The following is a 25,936-nucleotide window of genomic DNA, read 5'->3' as shown; positions in this document are numbered from 1 at the left end:
TTTGTGCTCTGCAGAGCTGATGAGAGCTGTGTGCAAACAGTTTTGCTGAGGGCAAAAGAATGTTTCATCATTACAGAGCATGACCCTTTTCTCTGAGATCAAAATGAAGAGCATATGCCCCTTGATGTCTGTCATAAGGTGTTATTGTGGCCAATCCAATTAGGTTGTTCAGCACGAGTTGGGATGTTGTCCCCTGACACAATTGGATATTAAAATGTTACACGATCATTAATTGTATCCACTGACACAGCAGAAATATTCCTCAAAATTATGTTTCTATTATGGACGTTTTTTCTTTTAATATGTAAAACCTGAGTTAGACACGAGGAAAGTCCAATTAATGTGAAATGCTTTGCCTCCCGCTCTTTCTATATGATCCTTCTCTTTCACTTGTTTCACGTTATATTGGGTGAAATCGCTCTAAGTGAAATCCTTGAATTATTTTATACCTTGCAAATAACAGGAAAGATATAGCTTTTGGTTATGTATGCATGGCTTTTGTCCCTTTTCACCACTAAGTGGCTTTTGCTTGCTAGAATATATTTAGCACTTAACAGAACATTGCATTTTCAAGTGGCATGCAAAGAATAGATGAATACATCTCCAGAACCTGATGGCTAACATTTTAAAGGCATTGTTTTTACCATTCAGAAATTCTAACATTGAAAAGGATGAACAAAATGTGGAAAGTTTCCTTAAACCCAATGCTCTTTGTGACCTTTAGGTTTTTTTTTTAATTATGTTTTTAAGACTGGTCACATTTGAGTATCTCCTTTTTAGGTCAAATTCCAACAAAGCACTTAATAACACAGTGTAACTTGGGGAGCGTCCCCATCCACTACCAGTGGGAATTATTCACTTCTTTATAAACAATTGAAACAACTTTTCTGGAGAGAGGACTTATATTTCAGCTTCAGTTTCCAGGACTTCAGAAGTAGATTCTCTATGTAGAGTTTTGATTTTCTGATTTTCTTTTTTCTTTGCAGGTAACCCGATAGCTAAAGACAAATCAAGTCAGTCTCAAGGCTGATAACCTTAAATACAACACATAGGAATTTCATTTCTCCAGGCAATCCTTGAAGTGAAATTTTGTACTGCTGGGGTGTAGCCTTCAGAATCAATTGTTTCAATGAGAACCTGGTTTGTAATCAACAACAGCCTTGAGATCAAAACTACTGGAAAGTTATTTTGAACTTCTGTGTCACAAAGATTTCAACTGATTGAACTGTGTACACTTGTAAAATTGCACTTGCAGAGGAATTTGCAGCTGTAATCTCAAGAGATGGTTTTTGAAATGTGCAGAAATTCAGCAATCGTTCGGATTCTCCTTTCTAGACTGGTGGCATTTCATCCTGATGAAGTCAATCTCCAAAATGTATTGGTTCCTCCCCTCTAAAATGATCCCTGGTCCACATTCCGATTGCTGGTGGGACTGCACACTGCTTTAATTAAATTTCCATTGCAGAAATTGTCCTCTGGCATGGCACAATTTTAGACATTTTTATTTGTAATCTAATCTTGGAGCTCTAAAGGGTACATATTTCAACATCTTGAAGTTGCTTTTGTTATAGGAATGGAAATATATACCCATTGTTAATAATTATTGTTGACAAGTAATAGTTATCTGAATACATCAGTCATATTAGAATGTATAGTCGGGTTGACATGTTTCCCTAAGGCTAACCAACTACTGCAGCTATTTGGCAGTTAAAAAAAGTAGTGGTCAAAACTCAATTACCACTTCCATTATAAAGCATTTTATACCTTTAAGATATATATTTCAATTTACTTTGAAGGAGGCAAGTGTTCCTGCACTTTACTTTCCCAACCTTTAAACCACTGAAATTCATGATAAGCAGTCAAGGAAAGTATTTCATCCGTTTTTATAAAAGTAGGCAGGGATGTAAATGAGTTTTTCAATTATGAAATTGGGTGGTAATCATTCAGAATTTTTCTCTTTTCAGCAAAAAATAAAATCTCTTGCTTGAAACTAAGTACTGTTAGATGCTTATGTAGATGTCTGCTCAGACTGATTGCTATAAAGGAAAAATGTCCTAGTGCCCTCCTAGATATAGGGTTCATGAGTATTTTGCTTGCTTACTGTCCTCAAATTCAAACCTGTGCCAAAATCACATTTTCTTTTTTTAATTTTCTGTTTCAGTAGCAATTTTTTGAACTTTGTGATGTGCTGTTACATGAAAAAAACTTCCATATTTAAAGGCCTTAAGCATCTATGAACATTTTTTCTAAGTTATTACAGAATGTATAATTTTATACTTCATTTAGTGTATATTGTGCCATCTGTAATATTGATACAACAAAAATTTGGCAATTCCTTTTAATGACACTACATAAGCATGCTAACTGAGAGTGAGAGAGTTCTGACTGTATGCTTTGATGCATTAAATGAAAAGCACACGCACTTAATGATAGGCAAAAAATATATAGGATGAAGCTTATTTAAAAGTCCTGTGTGGTTATCAAGCTCTCTGAAAAAGATGGAAATGATTTTTTCATTATGAGCTATTGACATGGCAAGGTAGTTATATATAAAGTTCCATGATGGTTGCATACCTTGGAGAGATCTGCCTGTCATGGTATCCCCGGCTGTTCCAAAACCATTTCATTACCTCTGTTGTATTACTGCACAGGAGATCTTAAACAAAATAAATGATTGTTGGGAATAAAATTGAGAAGTATCTTCTATCATTCTGCTGAGAAATAATAATAAAAAAAAAATGTTGGCAGGGAAAAATATTCTTTTCTGATTGAAATTTAATTAGGATAAACTGTTTGTAGCAGCAATTAGGTATCTCGGTATTTTAGGATGGATTAGTATTGAATGGATTTGTGCTAATGAAGGATGTTCTAATGCAGGATGGAAGGTAGCATCTTAAAAAGACTGGGACAGTGCAAAGTATAAATGTGGTGTTTTGTAAAATCTGAATATGAACTGTCTTTGGTCGAAAGTCTGCATCATGCTTCTTAATATCGTTTTATTTGTTCCTTTGTTCTTAAACCAACACTGAAAATACTGTATTATATACAAGTGTAACACATGCATATCAATAAGTGAAAATAAATGGATTTTCAAATATACCGAATAGATTATCTGCAGTAGATTAATGTTGTGATAATTCATAACAAGTGAATAAAATTGTGATATAAAACAGAGTTCCCTGAATGGATGTGCACTCTGAGGATCTATCTTGTTTACACATGGAACAAAATAATTTTGTTCAGTGAGTGAGAATTTCAAAAGTTTTATTAATTTTGTACTTATTCAGTAGAGCTGGAATTATCTCCCACTGGTTTGAAAGATCTTTCTGCAGAGGAAATTGATCTAATGCATCTGTTCTAGCATTGTCATGGGAAATTCAAGTGGGTGCACTGTTCTTTTTAGATTAGGCTGAATGCAAACACTGCTTTTTTCCCCCACAGGATTCCTGAAAAAGTCATAGTAGACATTCCTAAAGTGGTAATGTTTGGTTTAATTTATTAAACTGCTTCAAAAAATAAAACCAGTGAACTCTGCTGGTCAATCCCAGGGCAGTGTGGGAACCATAGTTCAGACGTCCACAGTGTCTGTTTTAGTAGTGGTTGTCTTTGAAAATTGAGGTGACTGTGTCAGCTATGAACGTTCGTACTGTGGGTGTCTGGAGATGAATCATTCTTCATTTTCTCCTTTATTCCTTATATTCTGCTTCCAAGTTTGATATACATTTGAATAAAAACATGATCAGGCATAAAGATCAGAGGGAAATCCATGTGTCCTTTCAAACTCAGTAGTCATCAAGAGCTCTGAATCATTAGAGAATATGTGGTCTCTGTCTGCAGTTTTGTATGGGAGTGCAATAATGGAAAGAAAATGGACTGCTTGTTCAAAACTTTCAAAATGAAATGTATTGGGTGAGCTCAACAAAATGAAAAGGAAGTCCTGGTATGAGTTTTAATAATAAAAATTCCAAGACAGATCTATTAAATATGAAATAGAGCTTAAAAAAAAACATTTCAAAAATGTACATCAGATATATTTTAGAACAAAATACCTACTATAAAGTTTGTTATTTTGAAAGTATATGCAGGTTATTTGTATTAGTTCTTGTTTTTATTTTCCTAATTATGATTGTACAGCAGACTTTTATAACTATCCAGGTAATGCATGACTGTCTGTAACACCCAAACAGAAAGACATGATTGGCATTCTTTTTTGCTGATTTACTGCCGCCTCCCTCATGACTTGAATTTTACAAATAGGTTGTTAACAAAGATATTGACAAGGGAAAAGGACACAGTTTTGGTTTGTAATAGCAGTATTGCCTTTATCTCTTTTTTCTTGCCAATGGTTAGATTGCTTTGTAATCAAACGTGTCACGCCTGAACAATGGGATAGCAATAAATGATTTCACATTATTTAAATGATATTAAATAATGAGAATTACCTAATCACTTGATCAGTGTTCATAACACAGTTTGTCTCCTGAAAAACTTTTCTGTTTATTCTTTTATAGCATTAGAAAATATTTCCACGTTACATCTTTGATTTTGTTCTGTACATAATTTTCTGCAACCACTTTACTGTCATTGTGAATATTTCAGCAAAAATGCCATCCATGGCTGGTTGTTTTGCATCTTCTGTATTCATCTGCACTTCTTATGTGGTGCTTACAAGAGCTAGTATATAAAAAGGGTGAATTTCTCATAAGTTTATTTTGACAAGTGATGACAAATGTTGCCAACATCTCTTAATCCAAAATTAATTTTAGAGTCTCTGGCAGGAGGACCATTGCTTGTGTCAGCTGGGAAAAATTCTATAGAGGAATGACTGCTCTTTCTCAGACTACTATCAGTGGGATGCCAGGCTAGGAAAAACCATTGTAGTATGGTTTCATTACCAGAGATGAAGATTTTGGGGATGTAGATCCTGCATACAGGCAGCAACCCACAGAAGTCCAGGCTGGAGCTTTTTGGTGACAGCAAGTCCTTGGTTTTGTTCCCTAGGGTGGTGTAAAGATCTGTTTTGTGTTCCTGGGATTTGCTCCAAAACTAGACTGTAGAAAGGGCAAAATGCCTTGGATAAAGCCTTCAAAATTTTGTGTCCAGTATTTTGCTCAGAAAATTCTGAATGAGCAAATTAAAATTCATGTGCTTGTCCTTGTTGAGGTTAATGATTAAATAACTTTCTCTCTGTTTTCAAATCTTCTTTACTACCATTCAGATACTGTTATGTGACAATGGGAAGTGAGGTCCAGTTGTTCTTTGATCATGGATTTTCTTGATTAAATATAACTCATCAGATCAACATTAGCCATGACTGAAAGGCTTGAACTATAGCCAGCTTATACTTCTGAAAACAGTTTATTGTCTCACTAAGTTCAAGAATAGTTTGTGTAATAAAAGTATTATTGTCCATATGTAATCTTGTTAATGTTCTATATTAGCTCTTTAAATTATGCTTATGTTCATAACTATAAAAGTCTGTGTAGATCTTCTGTAACATTCTTTTCTTTACAATACCAACGAGAAACACTAAAGACCATGCACTTTGGGATGTATTACTTTTCTTAAAATTCAGCAATGCAAAATGGGAAAAAAAGTAAAAATACTAATGTTATTTACATTGCTGAGAGATTTTTCTTGGAAATGATGAAATAGGTGCAGTTGCAGGTTTACACTGTATCAGCATATTGGTTGAAATTATCAGTCTTTTCTCCTTACTGTTAGAACAAACATGTCAAAAACTGATCTTAAATTCTCTAGCTTTATGTCTTTGTAGTTAGATCTTTGTATCCAGAACATTCAAAATGTAAGGTGATCGTTTTGCTCACTATGTCTCCTTATAAGGGAGCTCTTGTTTTCTCTGTTTCTCTCTTAATTTTAATTCTGGATGTCTTGCCAATATTTGAATGTATAGAATATAGTTCTTCCTATTACCAGTTTAGAGTTTGAGTCTTTTTTGTTCTTCCTATTTTTCTTCAGTAATTTTCTCTTTAGCTGGGAGAGTCAGTTCTTACCAAACTTCATCAGTGATGAGAAAAGTTTCTATAAATAATGGCCTGGAACTGAATATGGGCTCTTTGTAGTTTTTCTTGGAGATAAAAGAAAAAGAGAAATGATGATTCTCTATCATTAGCTTTTAGAATGTTTTCCAGCTCAAACTGTTTTATCTGAATAGGAACGTTTTTCTCTAAGTATAAATGGCCTGTGTTTCAATATGCTCTCTGATCATAAAGCTGATGAAATGGTCCTCTCTGTATGGCAGATTACCTCAGCAGAATTTACAAATGGCAGATGATGGTTTTGCTACTGTCCATGGGCAGGTAGACAGAATTTGGTCCCAGATGCTCTGCCTAATGTTCATGGCAGAAGCGACTCAAAAACAATGCCTCCATATGCCGTAATTGCTCGAATTATTTCTCAGGCATATTCCCTTGTCATCCCTCATATGTAGAACTCATTAGATTCCTAGTGGGAGAACATATGGAGAGGAAAGATGATGGAAAACATTGTAAAACAGATTGTATATTTAAATGTATATTATAGAAGACCTTTCTGCACAGGCGAACATAGTGCATTAAGTTAAAACTCGTTCTTCCCACTTCATCAGGAAATCAACATTTGTGGAGCTATTATCTTAGCATTCGCAGACATTCGTACAAGATGGTTAGAAGTCTAGTTTTAGTAATACTAGTAGGAATTCTCCTGCTAAATTGAGGTCAACTCTATATTTTCTCCATTATTTTCCAAAGTATTTAGTTAAACCGCACTTGTGTAATTTTTCTTTCACAAATAGAAATGGCCAGAAGTCAAAGCTTCAACCCATGTCAATCTGTTAGCAAGATCAGGTCTTTGTTTGTGGATTTGAGAATTAAGTGTCAAAACAATGGCTTTTAGAACTGTCTTGTTTGCTTCTTTCACACTCAAAGAATAAAGTTGCTTTCATCCAGCTCAATTCTCTGGTGAACAGGGATCTATACCCAGTGCAGAGTTCTTTTAATGACACTGGATATTAATAATTAATTACTTATCCTTATCATTCAGTAGAAGAAAAATAATAGTAGATGAATTCAAAACATTCAAAAGTTTGTGATTTTTTTAAAATTATACTTGTGTCTCTTTCCTGTTTTATGGTAACCTTTTTATTATTTGTCACTCAATGAAGCTGATTTTAATAGGGAGCATCTGGGGTGCTGTAAAGTGTCCCAGAGGTGGAGGTGAGCATTAGTAAAACATATTCAGTGGACTGGTGAGAGTTGGATAGTTTTGTGGATGGGAACACTGTGGCTTTACTGCTGCAATTGGTAAAATATGGCCTATCACATAGAGATATCACCTATCACTTTGTTACCCAGCTGTGAAAGAAACAATTCTGACAAGAGATCACTTAGTGCATGTATCAGAATCAAATATGATTCAGTGATACTGAAATGAATACTGGAAGGACTCCTAGGAAGAGCATGGACAACCCTACAGGCCTTAGAAATGTCAGATAGGACCACAGCATATTTCTATATAGATTGCTGTATTCTAAGTAGAGATACAAAACTGCTGTTAAGATAGCATTTGCAGTGGAGGTATGTATATGTGCATGTGCACACACATGCTAGCAAGCAAGTGTCCCATGCTGTCTAAAGTCAAGATTTGGTGTCATGCCTTGAGAGAGGGCCTCCAGAAATACAGATCTGACCCTCTTCTATTACTGCTGAAATTAGATTGCATTGGTGTACTGTTCTAAGTTAGAGCAGAGTGGTATGCTGCCAGCAAGCTGCAACGCTTGCTCTGCACCTTTCAGAGCACAATAGTTTTGATAAGCCTCAGCAGAAAGCAAAACATGCATTACTATACATGCTCTTGTCTTACACTGGCAATCCTATTTGTCCTCTGCATTTATTTTTTTCTGGTTGCTACAGGATAAATGCTTGTCATTAGGTAAAAGTTTAAAATTCATTATTTTACAGCAATCTAAACAATGTGCATAAATGATGTATTTTGCTGCTTCTTATTTGTTCATCTGTTACAGTTTACCCTGTTATTCTATATCTGTGTTAGCCTCTCTGTCATTTACTGGCAGCACCTGTTAAGATACTGTCATCTGTTGGTGACTTTTTAGTCACTGCAGAAAAGTTCTGTTTGCACTGTGAGACTTTCATTAGCATGTTTTGGTTTTCCATTCTGTCAGTGCCAGCACTAGAAACTAGATGATGAAGTATTAAAAGAGCCTTGAAAATGTACTGATTTAATCATTCTCAAGCTAGCAGCCAGACCTTCAGTGAAGGAAGTTATAGCTCCTGTGTGTAAGATTGTGTTCTGTCATTCATAATACCCATCCCTGTGCTTTGATTCAAATTTCATTATACAGAAATTTGTGCAATAGTAATATTAATATAAAAGTTTAAGAGCTACTTGAAAGATCGATCCTTAAGTATTGATGCATGCATGAAGTACCCAGGAATTCCAAATTCAGGGCCTTACTTAATGTTCCCAATGACTTGAGCAAGAAAGTACCAGTTATATTCTCCATTTTTATGTCTTTGGAAGGAAATATATAGATATACCAAAAGACTGGGAGTTAAAATGCTAACTTAACTAGACCGAGGTTAATAATGTGTTTATCAGCCAAATCCATATAGTCCGGATTTTACCTCATGTTTGGTTAAAGCATATGGCAGGAGTATCTTATTGTGCAATTAGCAGTTATGAAAAGGAAAACAATAAGGAAGGACAAGGCATTTTGTGCCTTGTTAGCACCTCTTTTTTTGCTATTCTCTGGGCATATCTGGTTTTAAGCATGCTAACTCTATAATTTAGAAAATTAGGCTTATTCATGTGAACACCTAGATAAAAGGGCATATGATTCTATACTAGATATCGAGAGCACAGGTAAGAACAAAGTGTAGGTGGCAAAAAATTGAATCTCCTTTACAGTTTCACCAGATACCATATGGCTGTGCTGAGTCTGGGAATAATGTGATCTTGGTCCCACCTCCAACAGAGCAGCACATGAAATTCAGCCCTGCTCTTGTCCTACCATAAAATGCATACCTAAGGCAATTTATGAAAGGCAAATTCCAATCTTCTCAAAGTCCTTGTGCAATATCTGTACTCCGTGCCAATGCTCCTTATATCCTGAAAGTAGAGCTTTCTGAGAACACTGCTGGTGATTTCAGCTTTCTACAGATTTCTCCTCAGGTTTAAATTTGATACTGATTACCTGTGCCAGCTATTCTAGAAGATTTATCAGTGGTTCAAACACCCTCCTGTCCCTGCTTTGTTGTTGCTCGGTATGGTCAAAAACATGCTTAATAAATATTGTCTTTATATTTGATGTTTTTGAGTGTTGGCAACAATTCCAAAATGGCATTCCCTGCTTTGTGTCAAACTTGAAAATTATTAAAATCCTGTGAATAGTCATAAAGTCAGTTGACTCATTCACAATAAGGAGCTGTGATGCCTAAAGCTACTTTTTACCAGTCAAGGTGACCTTTCATGCTGTTTCAATTGCATAGCCTTGCCATTATTTAACTATTAGAACGATGGAAAGCTTGCACTTTGCTATTTGAGTGGCAAAATTTCTAGACACAGGGACCTGAAAGAGTGAACATATGAGAGGCTAAAATTAATGTGCCACGTTAAGGAGTTAAGCATAAGGAGCCAAAGAAAGACTAAACTGGTGGAGCAAAGCAGCCATAGTCTAGTCTTGAAAAATAAAAATCCATTTGCAGTACTTTCTGGAATCCTAATATCTCCTGTTAGTGACAAGTAGTTAATGGTAGCTCATTTTTCCTGTGCTTCGTGTTGACTATTCATCATAATTGAAATGAACAAGAAAATGCAGTCTCTAGAATGCTATTAAAGTTCCACTAAAATTTAAATGTGAGTTTATACTTTTATCTTTTTTAACATTTGTTTTAATTTTTTTTACATATAGATTTATATAATTAAAAAGACAAAATACTGAACATCAGAAAGCTCTTTGTTATTTAGAAATAATGAGTATTAAAATAATTTTAAACTATAAAAGCTACCAAAAAGCCCACAGGAGACTAATAGAATTATTTTAATGTCATCTTTTTTACTCAAGACTAACCCACTGTGTAAAGAGAAAAGGTTATCTAAAACAAATAGGACCTTTTTTACACCGTTCTGTAATTCTGTATGTCTGTGTGTGTCTTCTTTGTAAAGCAGGGGATTCTGTATGATGGTAAGGCAACATGAAGCAATCATAAATAGGAGTGAAAAAACTCATCTTTTTTGGTAATAAATAATTATCTTTTTTCAGTTAAAATGCAAATTTAGGAAAATTAATGCTTCTTTTTTAAAATTAATTGAAAAGAAAAGCAAGAATTTTCATTGTAGTTCATCAACAGTAATTTGAGAAATAATAATAATTTGCCTTCTTGGAATTAACTTCACTGTAATTTTGAGTCCATTCATGGCCATCTTAAAACTAGTATGACTGTATGCTTAAACGTATTCTGTCTGTGTAAAGACTGACTTATGTTGACAGAAAGCAAAATCAATAGAAAGGCATGACTGCTGGAAAACCTTTTGTCTTCAAAATGCTATTGCAGGACTGTGAACGTCACAGGCTGTGAAAGCCCTGTAAAAAGCAGAACAGAAAAAGGTTTCTTTTTCCATCAGCGGGTAGGTGATTTATATACATGACTCTCATTAACATTAATGGGAGTTATCTGCCTCATTTTTTATGAGCCTGATGTGAAGTTAATGGCAGTCTTCCCATTGTCTCTAGTGGGCTGTAGATCAACCACTAAGTGCACAAATGAGTTTGTTTGAAATATTGGTGCTTGTAGGCTTAGAATTTCAACATGCTTCATTCACATTTCCAACCAAAAAAATGCATTGGGAATGTCTAAGAACGTGAGCTGAAGAGTTTAATATTGCAGCGTGGCTGATCTGTGTGCACTTTGGGGCATCTACACTGCAGATTGTAGAGATGCCCTAGCCGGCGCTCGGTGAGCTGGTGTGTGAGCAGGAGCAGTAATCTGCAAAGCAGCATGAGCTGGTTTCCTTCTCAGAGATCTGAGCAGGGGGAGGCATAATGGGCTCTGTGGTCCAAACCACGTGATGGGGGAATTGCTGTCATGCTGTGTTGCACTCTTATCAATAATACGGTAATAAGCAACCTGTTTTGTTTTGTTTTGTTTTGTTTTGTTTTTAATCTTCCCTTAGATGTGTGTAAGCTGAGCTCTCCTCTGTGGTTTTGTTGTTGTTTTTATAATAGATTAACAATGTTGTTGTTGGTTTGGTTTCATTTTTTTGCAATAATCTTCTCACTGCCTAAGTGTGCCTTGCAGTTTTAACAAAACTATACTATAAACATGAAGGAATCCTGATATTTTCAGTAGAATTGGAAGGATTTCTGTTGACATCCATGGTCCTTACTAACCTGGTCACTGGTGAAGAACATCTGTGGCTGCATACAGACTAACTGGTCAATGCAGTTTTGCTGTGGGAGCTCCTCTCACTCACGTTAATGCTTATATTCCCAGCAGTGCCAGGTTTCTCTTAATCATAAAATCACATTGGCATACACATGCAGAACTATCATCCAGAAGAACTTTTATTTTGAAGGTGATCTTCTGGTTGTGTTTAGGGAAGTTAAATGCTCCCGCTCTGCCAGACAAAGCCACTGCTGGTCCCAATTCCAGGCTCAGATTGTAGCAAGGTCAGGCATGTGTTTTGTGGGTACAAATATACACAAAATAATTACAATCACTTCCAGCCACACAGCTCGGTGCAGGCAAGAGACCACTGCATTTGGCAGCATCTAGAAATACACAAAGTATGCACATAATCATGCACAACACAGATTGCTGAATCCCTCCCTCCTCTCAGTCTGCTCAGGATTTAAATTTGCTCAAGCCTACACACACTCACAGTCTCTCAATTTCCAGTAATTCTTGCATCTGAAGATTCATTAGATAATCGTATGGACCTTCAGTCAGTCCAGGATGCTTGCTTGGACACTGATCTCTTATCCAGCTGCAATCTCTGTCCTGGCCTTTCCACATGCAGGTCTCCTCCTGCTCACTGGTTGGTTGAGCTTGACTGAAACTCGCTATGCAAATCAACCACACAGAACTGAAACAATATCATGGTGAAATGATATTAGTTAGGAATAGAGCTAGAAATAGTGTTTAATAAGAAGAAAGGACAAGCAGTGGTGATCAGATGCAGAGCTTGGCCAGGCTAGTGCATTGACCAGAAATCAGCTGGCACATAACTGCCCCCTTTTATCCTTCCTCTTTGACTTCCAGATCCACTGATCTCTCCCTTTTCCTGCTTTAACTAAACATTCCTTGGGTATTCTGTTCCTACAATCCCCTTGAAGCATCTTTTAATACACTTGATTCCATAGTCCTGCTGAAACATCCCAAATCAAGTTTTCTCTTTTCTCTAATTATCTTTTTCCTTCTTGCTTACCAGTTTCACTGTTCTGGTTGAATCTGGTCAAGGTCATGCCTGAGCAGTTTCTCCAGTAGCCCCTATAGTGACTTGAGAGCTCTGATTTTGGTGTGACCTCAATTATGTACTGTTTGTTACAATTTATAGATGTGTGTGTTTAACCTACTGCTTCTCCTTTTATTATTATATTTTGTTTGCTGACTAGCTATCAATCAGATATCCTCACAAACCAGACATTCTTACTTTCCAACTGTATCCGTACAGGTAGATTTACTTACGTTTGATAGCAGCTACTGACCTAAATTCTTTTGTGCACCTTCACCTTGTCCCCCCTGTGCAAAGTCATATACCTCCTCAGTTTAGTTTTTGCAGTTTGATGAAGTGAGGATAATACTTGTTTCCTTTAAAAGGAAAAGATTGGATTCTTCCTTTCCTTTTCAGGTTCTTTGAGGTTGCAAAAACTGGGCATGCTGCCCAGGAGCCTTAGTTCAAAGCTTAGATTCAAATCTTCACAGAAGTATTAAAAAAAGGGTACAGAACACCTTCTCTGCATGACCTGGGAATAATGAGATCATGGAAACCTGGACACGTTTGTGGATAAGATTTCTATAGAATGAGGGCAGATGCTCAGGATGGTGTTCAGCATAGCCATGCACTCAACACCTCCCACATTGGTTTTGCTCCTTTCAGAGATAATCTCAACCCTACTGATACATAAACTTTTGGGTTATCTTCATATGCCATATTGTTTCTTGGGACAATTGTTTCCTTGGGAAGGTTTATGTCTTCACAGGATATCAAGCAGGCATGTGTCTCTGCTGACTTGTGCAGGAGTGACAGTTCTTCATCCTGCCAGAGAAAAGTCAAGCCTCAGCTTAATCCAGCTGGCCTAAAAATATGGGCCAATCCAAATGGCCTGCTGCAGCTGAAAGGCACAACAAAATGCAGTTAATATCCACCTCAGGCTATGATCTTGCTATGGTCATTCTGTCTATACAACATCATAAAATGTCATCTTCTGCAGATGAATTGGTTTTACCTGGCTGTAGATTCCTCACAAAGTTTCAAAATATGAGCAAAGAGAATTAGGAAGAGCGCTGCACAATATTGGTAAATCCATCAGGTAGGTTAAAAGCAAGTAACCCCCTATGGGATTTACTGGCTATACTCATGTATTTTAGAGAATGTACAGTTCAAATAACCACAGAAGGAACAGAGTAAATACTCACTTATTTAGCTCTGGGAGGACTGCACACTGTGCATAACAGAAAAGTTAGGAGCATGGAAGAAAGCAGATCAGTGCCATTCAGTTTTTTTGTGGCAAATTTTTAAATGTTATTTACTGACTGTGCTTTAGTTTTAATTAACACTACTTTTCTTTTTTTTTTTTTTTCCTTTTTTTTTTTTCTTTTTTCTTTTTTAGATTAAACACTTTGATAATTTAAAAGGCACTTTTACATCTTGTTAACAATCAGCAGGTTGGACTGCAGTGCTTTAGACTTTTATTTTTTGCATATATTCGCAAGTTTAATAACGGTCTGCATTTGTATTAAGGACTTGTAGTTTGTGTAATTGTAAGAAAATGGGAAACCACAGCAAAGCCAAAAGGTTTTATTAAAGTATCAAAAATCAGCAAGCAGTACCCAACAAATAAAATAGCACTCTAGATCCCTGAAGTAGAAACTATTGAGGTTTGCACTTAAACTGATATTTTCTCTGACAATGAAATTAACGCTTATCTAATTGAATCTATAAATTTCATCAAATGCAGTACACCAAATGCAGTTTCCTCAGTATAGAAATTAAAATAAAGTTCCCTAAAAACCTTACAATACGTCAATGCATCATTTTAAAAGTATTTCCATTAAAATATGCATTTGCAATCAATAAGAGGTCTGAATTACCGTGTGTGCTATATACGTAAGCATACATCTGAGTGCCAGATTCCATTTGTCTGCAGTCACTCTGGTACTGTATTGCTTCTAGGGTGCTTTCTAGTTGGTGCGGTATTTCTCTGGAGTACACTCCAACATGTGGAGTGCACTCCACAAGAAAAATTGCTGCCCTTAGTGAAGCAGATGTTTCTTTGGTGCCTGAGAGCTGGTGTAGCTCCTCTACAGGAAGCTCTGTATGATTAACGTTGGAGTATACTTGCAGAAAGCAATGCCAGCAGATCATGCTTTTGACTTGACTGCAGAGACACAGAACAGATGAGTATGCTTAGCTAACAAAGAACCCTATGAGAGTCCCACATAGTGCACGTTCTTTGTACATTGTCACACACTGCTGGTAAATTGGGGATGGTTCTCAAAGCATTATTTTGCTAAAGATGTGAATCAATAGTGGTATTTAAATATGGGTACTCAAGGCTATGTGCTTTTAGCACAAATTTTTGAGTACGAGTAGAAGTATTTGCTCATTGTCTATGAACTGAATGTTGTTCCAGTAAGCCATTCCTGGGTGAGAGAAAAACCTACCATAGAGCTAATAATTCTTGCCGGATGGGTGTTTGTGTTTCAGAATCATCATTATTAACATCTTTTCCTGGCAACTTTATCAAAAAGAATAAGGGTAGAATGAACATGAATTATTCAGTCTTTTCTTTTGAGATGACCCTTTGCTTCGGTTGGACAGAAGTGGTGTGATTGGTGGACATTATTTTTTTGTACTGTCACCTAGCATTTCAGTGGGTTAGCAGACTTTTTTAGATTCCAGGGCCATTAATGAATGATCAAATGTATAGGCAAAATTGTTAAGATAGTTTTTCTTTATTATTTCCTTAAATATTAAGGGAAAAAAAGACCCACTATTAAATCTCTAAAGATGTTCAGCAAATAGTTTTGTTGTTGTTACATCATTACCATAGTTTGCTCTGTTTTCCTTCATGAAAGCATAAGAAACGAGGCTCAAATTCTGATTAAGGTTCATTTGTTCCAGCAGTGTTTATTCCCCACAGTCCATGCGATGTCAATGGATGTACTCTAATTCACGTTAATGGAAAGTACAAGCTAAATATATTAATAATTATCACAGCTGAGCAACAAACAAAATATGTACCATTATTTGATCCACTTGTATTCAATATAATTTTTATAATAACTAGAGAAAAAGATTAGTCTCCAGAAAGCTGTGAAATAGTCTAATTTGACAGGATTTAAAACATGCAGAAGATTCTGATTGGGAAGTGAATATACAAAGACTAGAAAACCATGTATAAAATAGATTGATGATCTGCATCCAGCTGCATTTAGTGTTCCATATGTGCATGTTCTAATATTTTTAACTCCCTATTCTGTATTTGTCTTTGGAAAACTCTTCTATATTAATAGATAATATAATTTCTTGGAGGAAGAGAAATAAAAACCATACATTAACAGGCAACCATAAAGACACTGCACATCAGTTCATAACTCTTAATGGCCATGGCTATAATTTAAAAGGAAAGAGCAACCTTGCTCTCAGGACAATGTCAAGAAGTGTAAATCTCCCACACAACAAAACGCTCCCTGACTCTACTTCTCGTATATTTACTCTTCAAGAGGTCCATGTTCTAACAGAGAAAGCGTGACATATGAACATCCCACCAGCTGCTGTACATTCAAGCATCGTGAGAATTTCCCCCCGTGTCATGAGTAACTGCTTTTAAAGGGCATCAGTTTCTTGCCTGAATAGAAATCAGAATCTTGTACACAATAAGTTTTCTTTCTGTTCTTGTCAATATTCGTAATGCTATATGTATGAGTAGGATGTTGCTTTGTCAGTAATTGTTTCTATTTATCTCAATTCTTTTATATATCTCTCACGTTCTTACATTCTTTTCCACATTTGCAGAGAATTTAAAAGTAGGAGTAAAGAAAGTTGGGATATTTTTATTCCAGCCCAAACAATGTTTATTATGTTCTCAAACACTGTGGTATGATCTAACGAAATTAAATAGGGACAGCAGGAGCAGTGTTTTACCTATATCTGAGATTTACTCAGGCACATGGAGGAGATGTTTATAGTTTTTCATTTGAGCTTCCTATTGCTGCTGAAGCAGTTCCCAAATAGCATTTTGAGTTACTTCAGAGGTACAACTTTCTCACTTGATTTTATGCACTGTTTCAGCACTGTTTTGGTAATGCTGATGTGAATTTCCCTTTCTATCCATTACACCATGGATAGAATGCCATGGGAAGCGGCAATTCTGTCCTCACCTCCTTTCTGACAGTGATAACCTTTTTGCGGCTTGAATGGTGTAAACTAGGATTAGCTGATGAAAGAGTCCATCCCAGCATGTCACAATGGACTGGAAAAAATAATGTGAACATAAACCTCGTGACCAAAAAAGCAGGAATTTGCTCAGAGAAGGTTGTCTAGAGAAAAGTTTTTAGTGCATCATAGAATCAAAGAATGGCCTGGGTTGAAAAGGATCTGAAGATCATCTAGTTTCAAAGCCCCTGCTATGTGCAGGTTTGCCAACCACTAGGCCAGGCTGCCCAGAGACACATCCAGCCTGGCTTTGAATACCTCCAGGGATGGGAGGTACAACCTCCTCCTAGTATCTAACCCAAACCTCCCCCTCTCAGTTTAAAACCATTCCCCCTTGTCCTATCCTACATGTTCAAGATCTGCTGCATCATTCCTGCAAGATAGAAGCAGACAACTCCTTTGTGTAGGTGATTCCTCCCTGAAACTCACCCTTCTCTTGTATGACATTTATGTTGTTGCAGATGTCACAGAAATAACATTCTAAGATGATCTGAGTTCAAGCTCACTGTACTGTAGCATTCAAATTCAAAAGTTCCTGAGGTAAAAAAGCCCTAAGCCTCCATGCCATGCATCTATGTGGCATGCATATGCCAGAGTCGTAACTGATATTCTGCATAAAGGGACATCTGCAGATATGATGTACCAACTTTTCAAAATCTGCTTGCTGTCCTGTCTGCTTTCATATATGCAGATTACCTTGCTGATCTACCAAGATTTTTGGTCATTCACGGGACAGTTCAGGCTGGAAGAACTTTTAGGAGGTCTCAAGTGCAATCTGTGACTCACAGCAGGGCCATCTCTAATGTCAGGCCAGGTTATTCAGGGCTTCATCCAGATGAGCCTTAAAAAACTCCAAGGACACAGATTGAACAAGTTTTTTAAAGAAACTTCTTGCTAATATTTTCATAGGAAGTCTAATTAGAAAAAAAACAAAAACAAAAACAACAAACATTATTGTATCTTTACCCAGGAAAGACAAGTAGAGGGAAAATGTTTCTGACAAAATGGACTTGACATCTTTTCCCTCTTCTATTGCTCAAAACGTCCATTTCTATTACTCCTTCCTTTTGCTTACCTTCCTCTCGTGCAGGTGTCTCTTCCATTACATACTAAATGCTGCAAAGATCCATGACACAAGTCATGCATAAATTGCCAAACATCTGGCAGTCTTGCTTTGGTGTGAGCAGTAGGGCACCTCCCATGTTGTATAAGTATTAAAGTTCCACATTTTTTTTTCAAGTAATGGATCAGAGTTTTATTTTTCCTTACACTGCTTTGCCAATCCCAATCAAATCTTTATATAAGTAACTAAGATGAGAAAGAAACACTCCAAAACACTAATTTGGGCTTTTGCCCACTGTACTTTTTAGGGAAGTGAGTGAGCATCTCAAACTATAACTGTTCTCAATGGGATAGCTGTTTTCAAAACCAAGCCAAGTCCATAAATCCATAATGATTTTCTGCTTTTGTTGAAGAACCCTTTCCCATCAGTTTAGGTGATTAGTTTAGAATGTCCTGGGTTGAAAAGAACCGTAATGATCAACCTCACATTTTCTGCAGATTTTCCTACCTTCTTTTATATTCCTGAATGTCCATCTCTCCTGCCTCGTTACCTACCTCCTTCCAATGTGATTTCTGATCACTGACTGTATTCCCTCGGTTAGATTAAGAGTTGGTCTGCATGCACAAAAGGCAACAGTAGGTGGGAGATTCTCAGTTATACTCTGTTCTTGCTACTCCCAGAATCATCTGTCTCTATGAGTCCATAGGAGCAGAAGAGCACAATGGCTGCTGGGGAACACAAATTCAGGATTCAGAGGAAGGAGCACCCTGGCTGTGCTCTGTCAGGTTTGTTGCAGGAGGAGACCCTCAATCCCAGGGTCCAGGCATCAAACCCACCCAGTGCTGGATTAACTTTTGGACTAGATGAGATGGTTGATGAGGAATATGGGACACACTATAGGCTGCAAGGAAGGAGCATCTTAGGATTTCACAAGAATTATTGCTGGATTTGTGGAGGAAGAAATGGGGAAAATAGAAGAATAATGGAAGGGCTGTTTGTGAATAGTTTGCTGGCTGGGGTATCTGGGGCTTATCTGTCCCCAGATGCCAGCAGGTGGTGATTCTGGGGGATACAGTGACTATGCAGACTGGCTATTTGAGCCCAGCTGCTGTCTGTATTTGTGTGAATGCTGTGTGTTACCTGTGTGGCAAGACGTGTGTACATACATATACAGTGCACCCATATGCTCTGTGTTTGCTTACAGGGATTCCACACTTAGCCTCAGTACTGTCTGGACCTTGGTCATAGAAATACAGCAACCTCAACCACTTGTGGGCTGCCAGAATGAGTATGATTTCTCCTAACATTCTCTCTTTCACTCAGGGCTTTCAATGCAGGAGCTGATAATGCTGCATTGTTTCAAGAGCTTTCTCAGCCCTCCAACATAATGCTTCCATTTCTAAAAAAAGCACAGAGCTCACTGCATTGGTAACTGTGAAGAGCAGAATTTCTGATTATTACAAAAGAAACGGCCTAAGGAGAATTTATTATCTCTGCCTTCTTTATCTGCCCATCCCCAGCCCCCCATTAGAAGCTATTACCTTACTGCTTTTATCTTTCTGTTTACCTGTCCATGTTACTACCTTTGATTCCACACCAAATAATGTAGATGTTGTACTGTCATATCAGACTCCAGCTTAGAGGAAAACAAAAATACAAGAAAACTAAAATTCACTGCAAAACTTTATAAGTAACTTTCTAGCTCTTGTTCATGTGTTTTAGCTGGTTCCCGACCCTGTCCTAGACAGATGTCCAGAGGATAAAAGCAGACTTTTCTATAGTTTGTAATTTGGAATTTAGACATATTCCTTTCAGCAAAGGAAAACCAAAACTGAAGGAGAAATACAAATGTTCCCTAAAGCCTCTCAAGAGAAACACTGTTATCTGCCCAAACAGTCAGTACTGTAGATTGAGCATGTCTACAAACTGGGGTTTAATCTACACATTTTCCATTTATCTGATCCTTACCTGAACAAAAAGTATTCCTTTTGATGTTCTCCCTACTGAAATTAAGTTTCAGCGCTACATGTAGGCCCTGGCATGCAGGATAGTGTAATGTTGTAATTTGGTACCATCCCTCCTGCTTAATCATCCAACGTGAACATGGGATTATGATCTCCCAGCTTAAATTCCTTACTTATTTATTGAGAAAGTTGTTAGGAAGTGGAGGTTCTACTGACCCTGGCGATGTTCAAGGAATGTTTAGATGTTATATTGAGGGATGTGTTTCAGTAAGAAATATTGGTGATCGGTGGATGGTTGGACTGGAGGATCTTGCAGGTCTTTTCTAACCTTGGTGATTCTATGATTCTATGATTCTAAGTGAGGGTTATTAATATGTACATGAAGTCCTATAAGGAACTTCACTATTTTCAAGTGCTATTAATGAGATAGGTTACCTCCGTGAAAATGCATTATTTGTTTACTGTACTATGAGAGCAAGGTAGCTTCAAAGAAGTTGAAATCAGATGAGAAATATCACTGCAATTGATATGATTTTGGAGCTGATTTAGAGCAGCTTCCTGATAACAGACTGTGTTTTTATCTTTATCTTGCATATTTTAAGTATCAAGCATATTATCAGGTATCTGATCCTAAAAATTACAGATCAGCTTATGCTCATAGATGTCCCACTAAAATTATTGCCCAAAATTATTACAACAGCAGCACACTCTAACTTGTGGTTCCACTTCCCCCAGTCCATTTCTGCAGTATAGCAACCTAGTCATTTGTTTCCCATATGATATGGGTTGTTATTATTTAATTTTATTGTATTGGTCTCACCTCATTTCACCAGTTTATCATAATTATTTTGAATTCTAACTTTGTTCTCCACTGTGCCTGCAGTCCCTCTCAGCTTCATTATCCACAAATTTAAGCAGCTTTTCTTTTCCATAATTCACACTGTTTGTGAAATCAGTCACTAGAAGTGTGGTCCCCATCTAATGCAATGTGTGATGTAACCTATTGATAATTGCCTTAAAAAATGTCTCTTGACTTTCTATGCTTCTATGTTCAGGCAAAACAGATATGCCAGGCATTGGCCACTCTTTTCTACTCTTTCAGTGTTTGGGGGATGTCATGGTAGACCATTTTCTCCTTTTTCTCCCAGAAAAGTGATGTATATATACACCTGGGTTCTATACATGATTTGCCTTGTGTTTCTTTCTGTTCATTGAGAGAGGATCAACCAGGAAAAGCAAACAGGTTAGTCATTCACAAGGTTTTGTCTCAATAAATGGATAGTGGATTCTTAATGTTACTTTGTGAAGTGCTTACAAATTGATTATTTAATCATTTGCTTTGACAAATTCTGCAAAACAAAATTATGTTTACTGATCTTGAATTCACCAGGTGTTTATTTTTCTTTTTCTTAAAGGTAAGATCAATAATTATCCTTCTCCATCCCTTTCAGATGACATCTATTCTCCATGAAGTCTAGAAGATAATCACTAATGATTCAAAGATTGCTTTGCTCTAAGATAAATTTCCTCAGGCCTTGTGTCTTGAATATATATAGCTTTTCTGAATACCTAAATATTCTCCAATGTATTCTGTTTCTACTATGGCCTAAGTTCTCATCCTTTTATTGTTAACTGTCATCTGTTAATATCTCAACCTTCTCCATACAGCTCAGAAAATTTTACTTCACCTTCTCATGGTCTCTAATGTTTTTATAATGTCACTTAAACAATAAAATTAAATAAAAAAATAACTATCCTTTGCTAGATTATTATCCATTGCATTTACACATTTGCACTTATCCATTTCTGTTTTTTTCCATATGTGCTTCTGTACTACTCTCTTAATCACTCTAATCAATTTCCCCATGTTTATACATTTTGGTCATTTTTTTTTTTTTCTCTGAAGTACATAGACAGTTCTTTGTGATTCCATATCAGTCTTACTGCACTTACTTTTTGGAACTGTTTGATTTCAATATTGTTTAGTTTTGTATGTGTTGCCTTCCCAACAATCTTTTCTCCCATTATTCCCTTGTCCAGGACTTTGTTTACCAAACCTCAAGTTTATTTATTTATGTCTGCTTTTATTTTAGGTTTATTGTCAATTTCCGGCTCTCCCTCTTGCTTTCTGAGAAATCAAAAATTCTGTAGAAATGAAAGCTGCTATTGCAGGTGCTGTCGTTCTGAAGAAAGATTTTTTCCAGCGTTCCTGCTGGGGCATCATGCTACTGAACAAGATTAATCTGCCATAGTAGGTACTTTTTGATACTGAACATAAGAGAGAAAAAGGATATTCTGCACTGTGACAGCTGGAAAGTGCTAACTCTGCATTATGAAGAATGGTCTGGAAAGGGACTAATAATAAAAATGACATTCTATTTACACGGTAGATTTTTTGGTGTATGTATTAGAGAGAATGTTATTTCATCTTTCACTGAAATACGACCATTCCAAAGTGGGCAGAATGCAACAATATCATATATTTTAAGAGTAAAATTATCAGGAAGCATTAAATCCCTTATGTGGAAAAGTATTCTTTCCAATTCACAGGAATCTTTCCAGCTCACGTTATCTTTGAAACAAACTGACCTGTTCAGCTTCTCCGGATATGCTACTCATTCACATTTTGTAATAAAAATTAGTTTTGCATTCAAATATACAATAATTACTATTTGTTGAAAGCAGTGTAATTTCCTTCAAATGTAGAGTAAGAATTCCTAATTGATCCTGTAAAAGGACATTATTGCTAGCAGGGAGCATATCAGCTCCTGGAGAACATTTCCTGCTTTGCTCTGGGCATAGTACACAGTATATGGCCATTTGTGAGCCTTCTTATCTGTAATGCAAATGCTAAGTTATGGCTTGAACCAGTGATGGAGCACCTGGTGGGAAGGCAGGACCACCCCAGGGGAGCTCAGGTGCAAACAATGCTCCTGAATGACCAGAAGGGTAGAAGCCAGGATCCACTCCTTCTCAGACCTCATTTAAGGGTTGGTTGGAGGCAAGAGCTTATTTGGCAATCTCTGTCTACCTGAGGACTTTGCTGGCTTTCTGAAGGTAAGCAACTTCTTTCCCTTATTTCTGTTCTCACTGCTGTTGTGTTTGGGCAGATCCTTTCTTGCTGTAGCCTGGGATCTTGCTGCTCTGCTGTCTTGTTTGGCTTTCCATCATCTTACAGTATCTGACAATGATTCTCTGTCTCACAACGCTTGAAATTCAGTTATGAGGAAAAATGAATTAATGCTATGTAGATGGAGGAAGTAACTTATTGCTAGCTTGGATTAGTGCTTTAATACTTAGTGTGGTGTAACCCAACAAGTAGCTTAGCACCATACAGCTTTTCTCTCACTTCGCCCTCCTTTCCCCCCAATGGGGTAGGGGAAAGAATTGGAAAAAAAAAGTAGAACTTGTAGATTCAATAAAAATTATTTACTGAAATGGAAAAGAGAAATAATGGTAATAATATATGAAGCCTGCTCCAAAAGTAATACCTCCCATTTCATTATGCTGGCCCACAGTATCAGAAGTGTATGTGGTACACATACAGTGTCAGGTGTTGGTGGTATCTCAGTAGAGGTTGAATCTTCCCACCAATATTCTGTTACCTGTTGTTGCTGTGTGACAGATGGTGCCAGAGGGGAGTCTGCAAGATGCTGTCTGATATAGAAGTGCATATGAAGCAAAGGAGTGGAACTGAATTCCTCCATGAGGTAAAAATGGCACACATTGACTGTCATGGCTTTGTGATTTTTGGTTTTCGGTATTCCACATCATAACATCAGGTAGTGCACTGGGAGTTAAAGTGTTAATGCTCCAATTCTGGGTACCTGTGGATACCTGTCCCTGTGCGTCACAGAAGTATTGGGATCTGGCCCTTCCTGGTGGGATGGTCTCTTATTGCCTTGCAGTGGGCATTGGAGGGTGCTTTCCTAGCCGTACCAAGCTTCTCAAGTTTGACTCGGTTTCTTTCTCCTATTGTATTTGATTTATTAGTCTCAATTTCAATTGGATTGCATTATATTATGTTATCTTGCATTCTGATATCGCAGTTAGTAAAATAAGTTTTTCTCCATAGATCATTGCTGCTGTTTTTTTTTTCCTTCCTGGAGCCCAGCTTCCATCTCCCTATCCCTTTTCCTTCCCATTTCTTGGGGCCAGGGAGGAGGGGGCAGGGGCCTATTGCCCCCCTGTCATGGGCATAGATTGATCTAGTTAACTCCGTGACATTGACATTCATGGATGCTTATTGAATATTTAAAGAGACCTAACAGTGGATGTGAGCACAGTGAAGCAGTGGCTAGTGTATTTCAGCAGTGGTGACAATGACATAGAAGAAAAGCAATGTTCTGGATGGCCATGCACAGTTGTCACACTGTGAAATGAAGAATGTCTTGATCATCCACATGAATCAGCAGGTGACTATGTTGAAAAATAGTGTTTTCTAGCAGGAACTTTGCTCTATCAAATAGTGTTATTGCACTTTTTGTATCTGCTGTAGTTTCCATGGAAATGAACTGGAGGCGTATCAGAGTAATGTAATTGAGTGTGTGTATGTATACATATTTACAAAATAAGTGATGCACAAAGCAATTACTTACCATCTGCTGTGACTGTGCCCAGCCAGTTCCCAAGCAGCGGCTGTCCCCCGGACAGTTCCCCTCAGTTATACATTTTTTTTTTTTCCCCTCACAATATCCTATGGTCTGGAACATCCTTCTTGTGATTTTTTTGGTGATTTTTTTTGTTTTGTTTTGTTTTTTCAGCTATCCAGTTTCTGTCTCATCCCAGATCCTTGTGCTGACTGGACAGTATGAGAAACTGAAAAGCTGAAACATCCTTAACTTTGTACAGCATTGCTCAGCAACAACTGAAACACTGGTGTGTTATCAACATTGATGTTCTTGTCTTAAAGTTTAAACATGGCATTATATCAGCCTCTGTGAAGAAAATCAGCTTTATCCCGGCTAAAACCAGGACAGTAGTCTAATAGTCCAAGCTAACACAGAGTCTTCATAAATACTATTGAAGTTTTTATGAGAAAACTACTTAGTTCTCCCTTCTCTTCAATAGCGTTGTGCTCACCAGTTCAGTGTCCTTCTGTGTCCAATGCTAATATTCTCACGAATAATGAAGAGAGGGGAGTCAATAACAAGTCATCACACTCCTATGGTCTTTGTCAACTGACTGATGTTCAAAACATGGCTTTCTTCCTTAGTCTTTCATCTGCTTGGATTTATTTTTATATGTTTTCTTTATATGTTTGCTTATTTTCATTGGTTCCGATTATATATACGTATTTTCTTTAAAACTAATGTCGTGTTACCCACAAGTCTGCAAGGGTAAAGTGATTGCTGCTTACCTATTGTTATTGTTATTCACAGTCTGAGATCTCTGATCATCCACAATGTTCTTGCTCTTGAGTTCTGAACTGTATAACCCCTTAGAATAAGTTCTTCCTCTTATAAGCTAAAGCTAAACTAAAACTAATTTAGACAGTAGCTAGTTCACTTCTAAGCAATGGATAATACAGTCTTGCCAAAGAAAAATCACCTCATGCCAAAACGAGCCTTGGCAAGTCTTCAGGCCCAACACCTTAAGGGTGTTTTTTTGCCAATAATAGCAAAATTATTTCTACTGGGCTACCCTCTATCTCCACAAAAGGTATACAGTAGGTCTGCATTGGATCAATACCTTGACCCAGTTAAGTGCCGCTAAACAGATGTGCCATCATTTCTATTCCTATACTTGAATCACCGTTTATGTTTTTGCCTAATAGCATTTGTGTTTCTCAAGTTCCTCAGTATGAAATGCAAATAATACTATTTCCAGGGATCTCATTTGTAGAGTAATTTAAAAGTCCTTAAGGATATGTCTTATTAACTACTAATATTATTAAAGTGTTAATATATGGAAGGTTCTAAAATAAGTTTCTAACCTCTGTTTTAGACAACTTAATTATCTGATATGATATTTCATGGCACTAATATAAACTTTCTCTTTCTGACAGTCAGTAGTGTTTAAGATACCAAGAGAACTAGTGGAACTCTGGGAGACACAGTAGGCATTGCAGCTGACTGATTTTATTTGGGAATTCTAAAACAGGTAATAATAACAGAATAAGTCTGTTGAATCAGTTTGTCATATGGTATTAGTTTATCTTGGGTAGTGGAACTGCAAATTGTGGTATATGCTGTAATTTCTTTTTGGCAGCTATAAAATGCATTTTATCTAA

The 25,936-nt window shown here is 36.9% G+C and overlaps 1 protein-coding gene and 1 long non-coding RNA gene across 3 annotated transcripts in view; both read left to right on the top strand.

The window, feature by feature from the left end:
* Positions 1 to 1,711, top strand: part of TAFA2 (TAFA chemokine like family member 2) — a 179,125-nt gene extending 177,414 nt beyond the window's left edge. For both annotated transcript variants that reach the window (XR_016465394.1, XM_090138226.1), the window contains one exon: positions 987 to 1,711. Coding sequence is in view for 1 of the 2 variants with exons in the window: in XM_090138226.1 (XP_089994352.1) it covers positions 987 to 998 (12 nt within the window). In the remaining variant the exon portion in view is untranslated. The remainder of the gene's footprint in view (positions 1 to 986) is intronic.
* A 20,830-nt stretch (positions 1,712 to 22,541) lies between these two features.
* On the top strand, positions 22,542 to 25,424 carry LOC149919487 (uncharacterized). The gene is made up of 3 exons (XR_016463609.1): positions 22,542 to 22,761; positions 23,330 to 23,414; positions 24,468 to 25,424. It is a non-coding gene; the product is annotated as an uncharacterized LOC149919487 (long non-coding RNA).
* The last annotated feature ends 512 nt before the right edge of the window (positions 25,425 to 25,936 follow it).

The sequence above is a fragment of the Phasianus colchicus genome, chromosome 1 (assembly GCF_987193195.1).
Source record: "Phasianus colchicus chromosome 1, bPhaCol1.hap1.1, whole genome shotgun sequence".
NCBI classification, from domain to species: domain Eukaryota; kingdom Metazoa; phylum Chordata; class Aves; order Galliformes; family Phasianidae; genus Phasianus; species Phasianus colchicus.
This window is presented reverse-complemented; position numbering and strand designations above follow the sequence as displayed.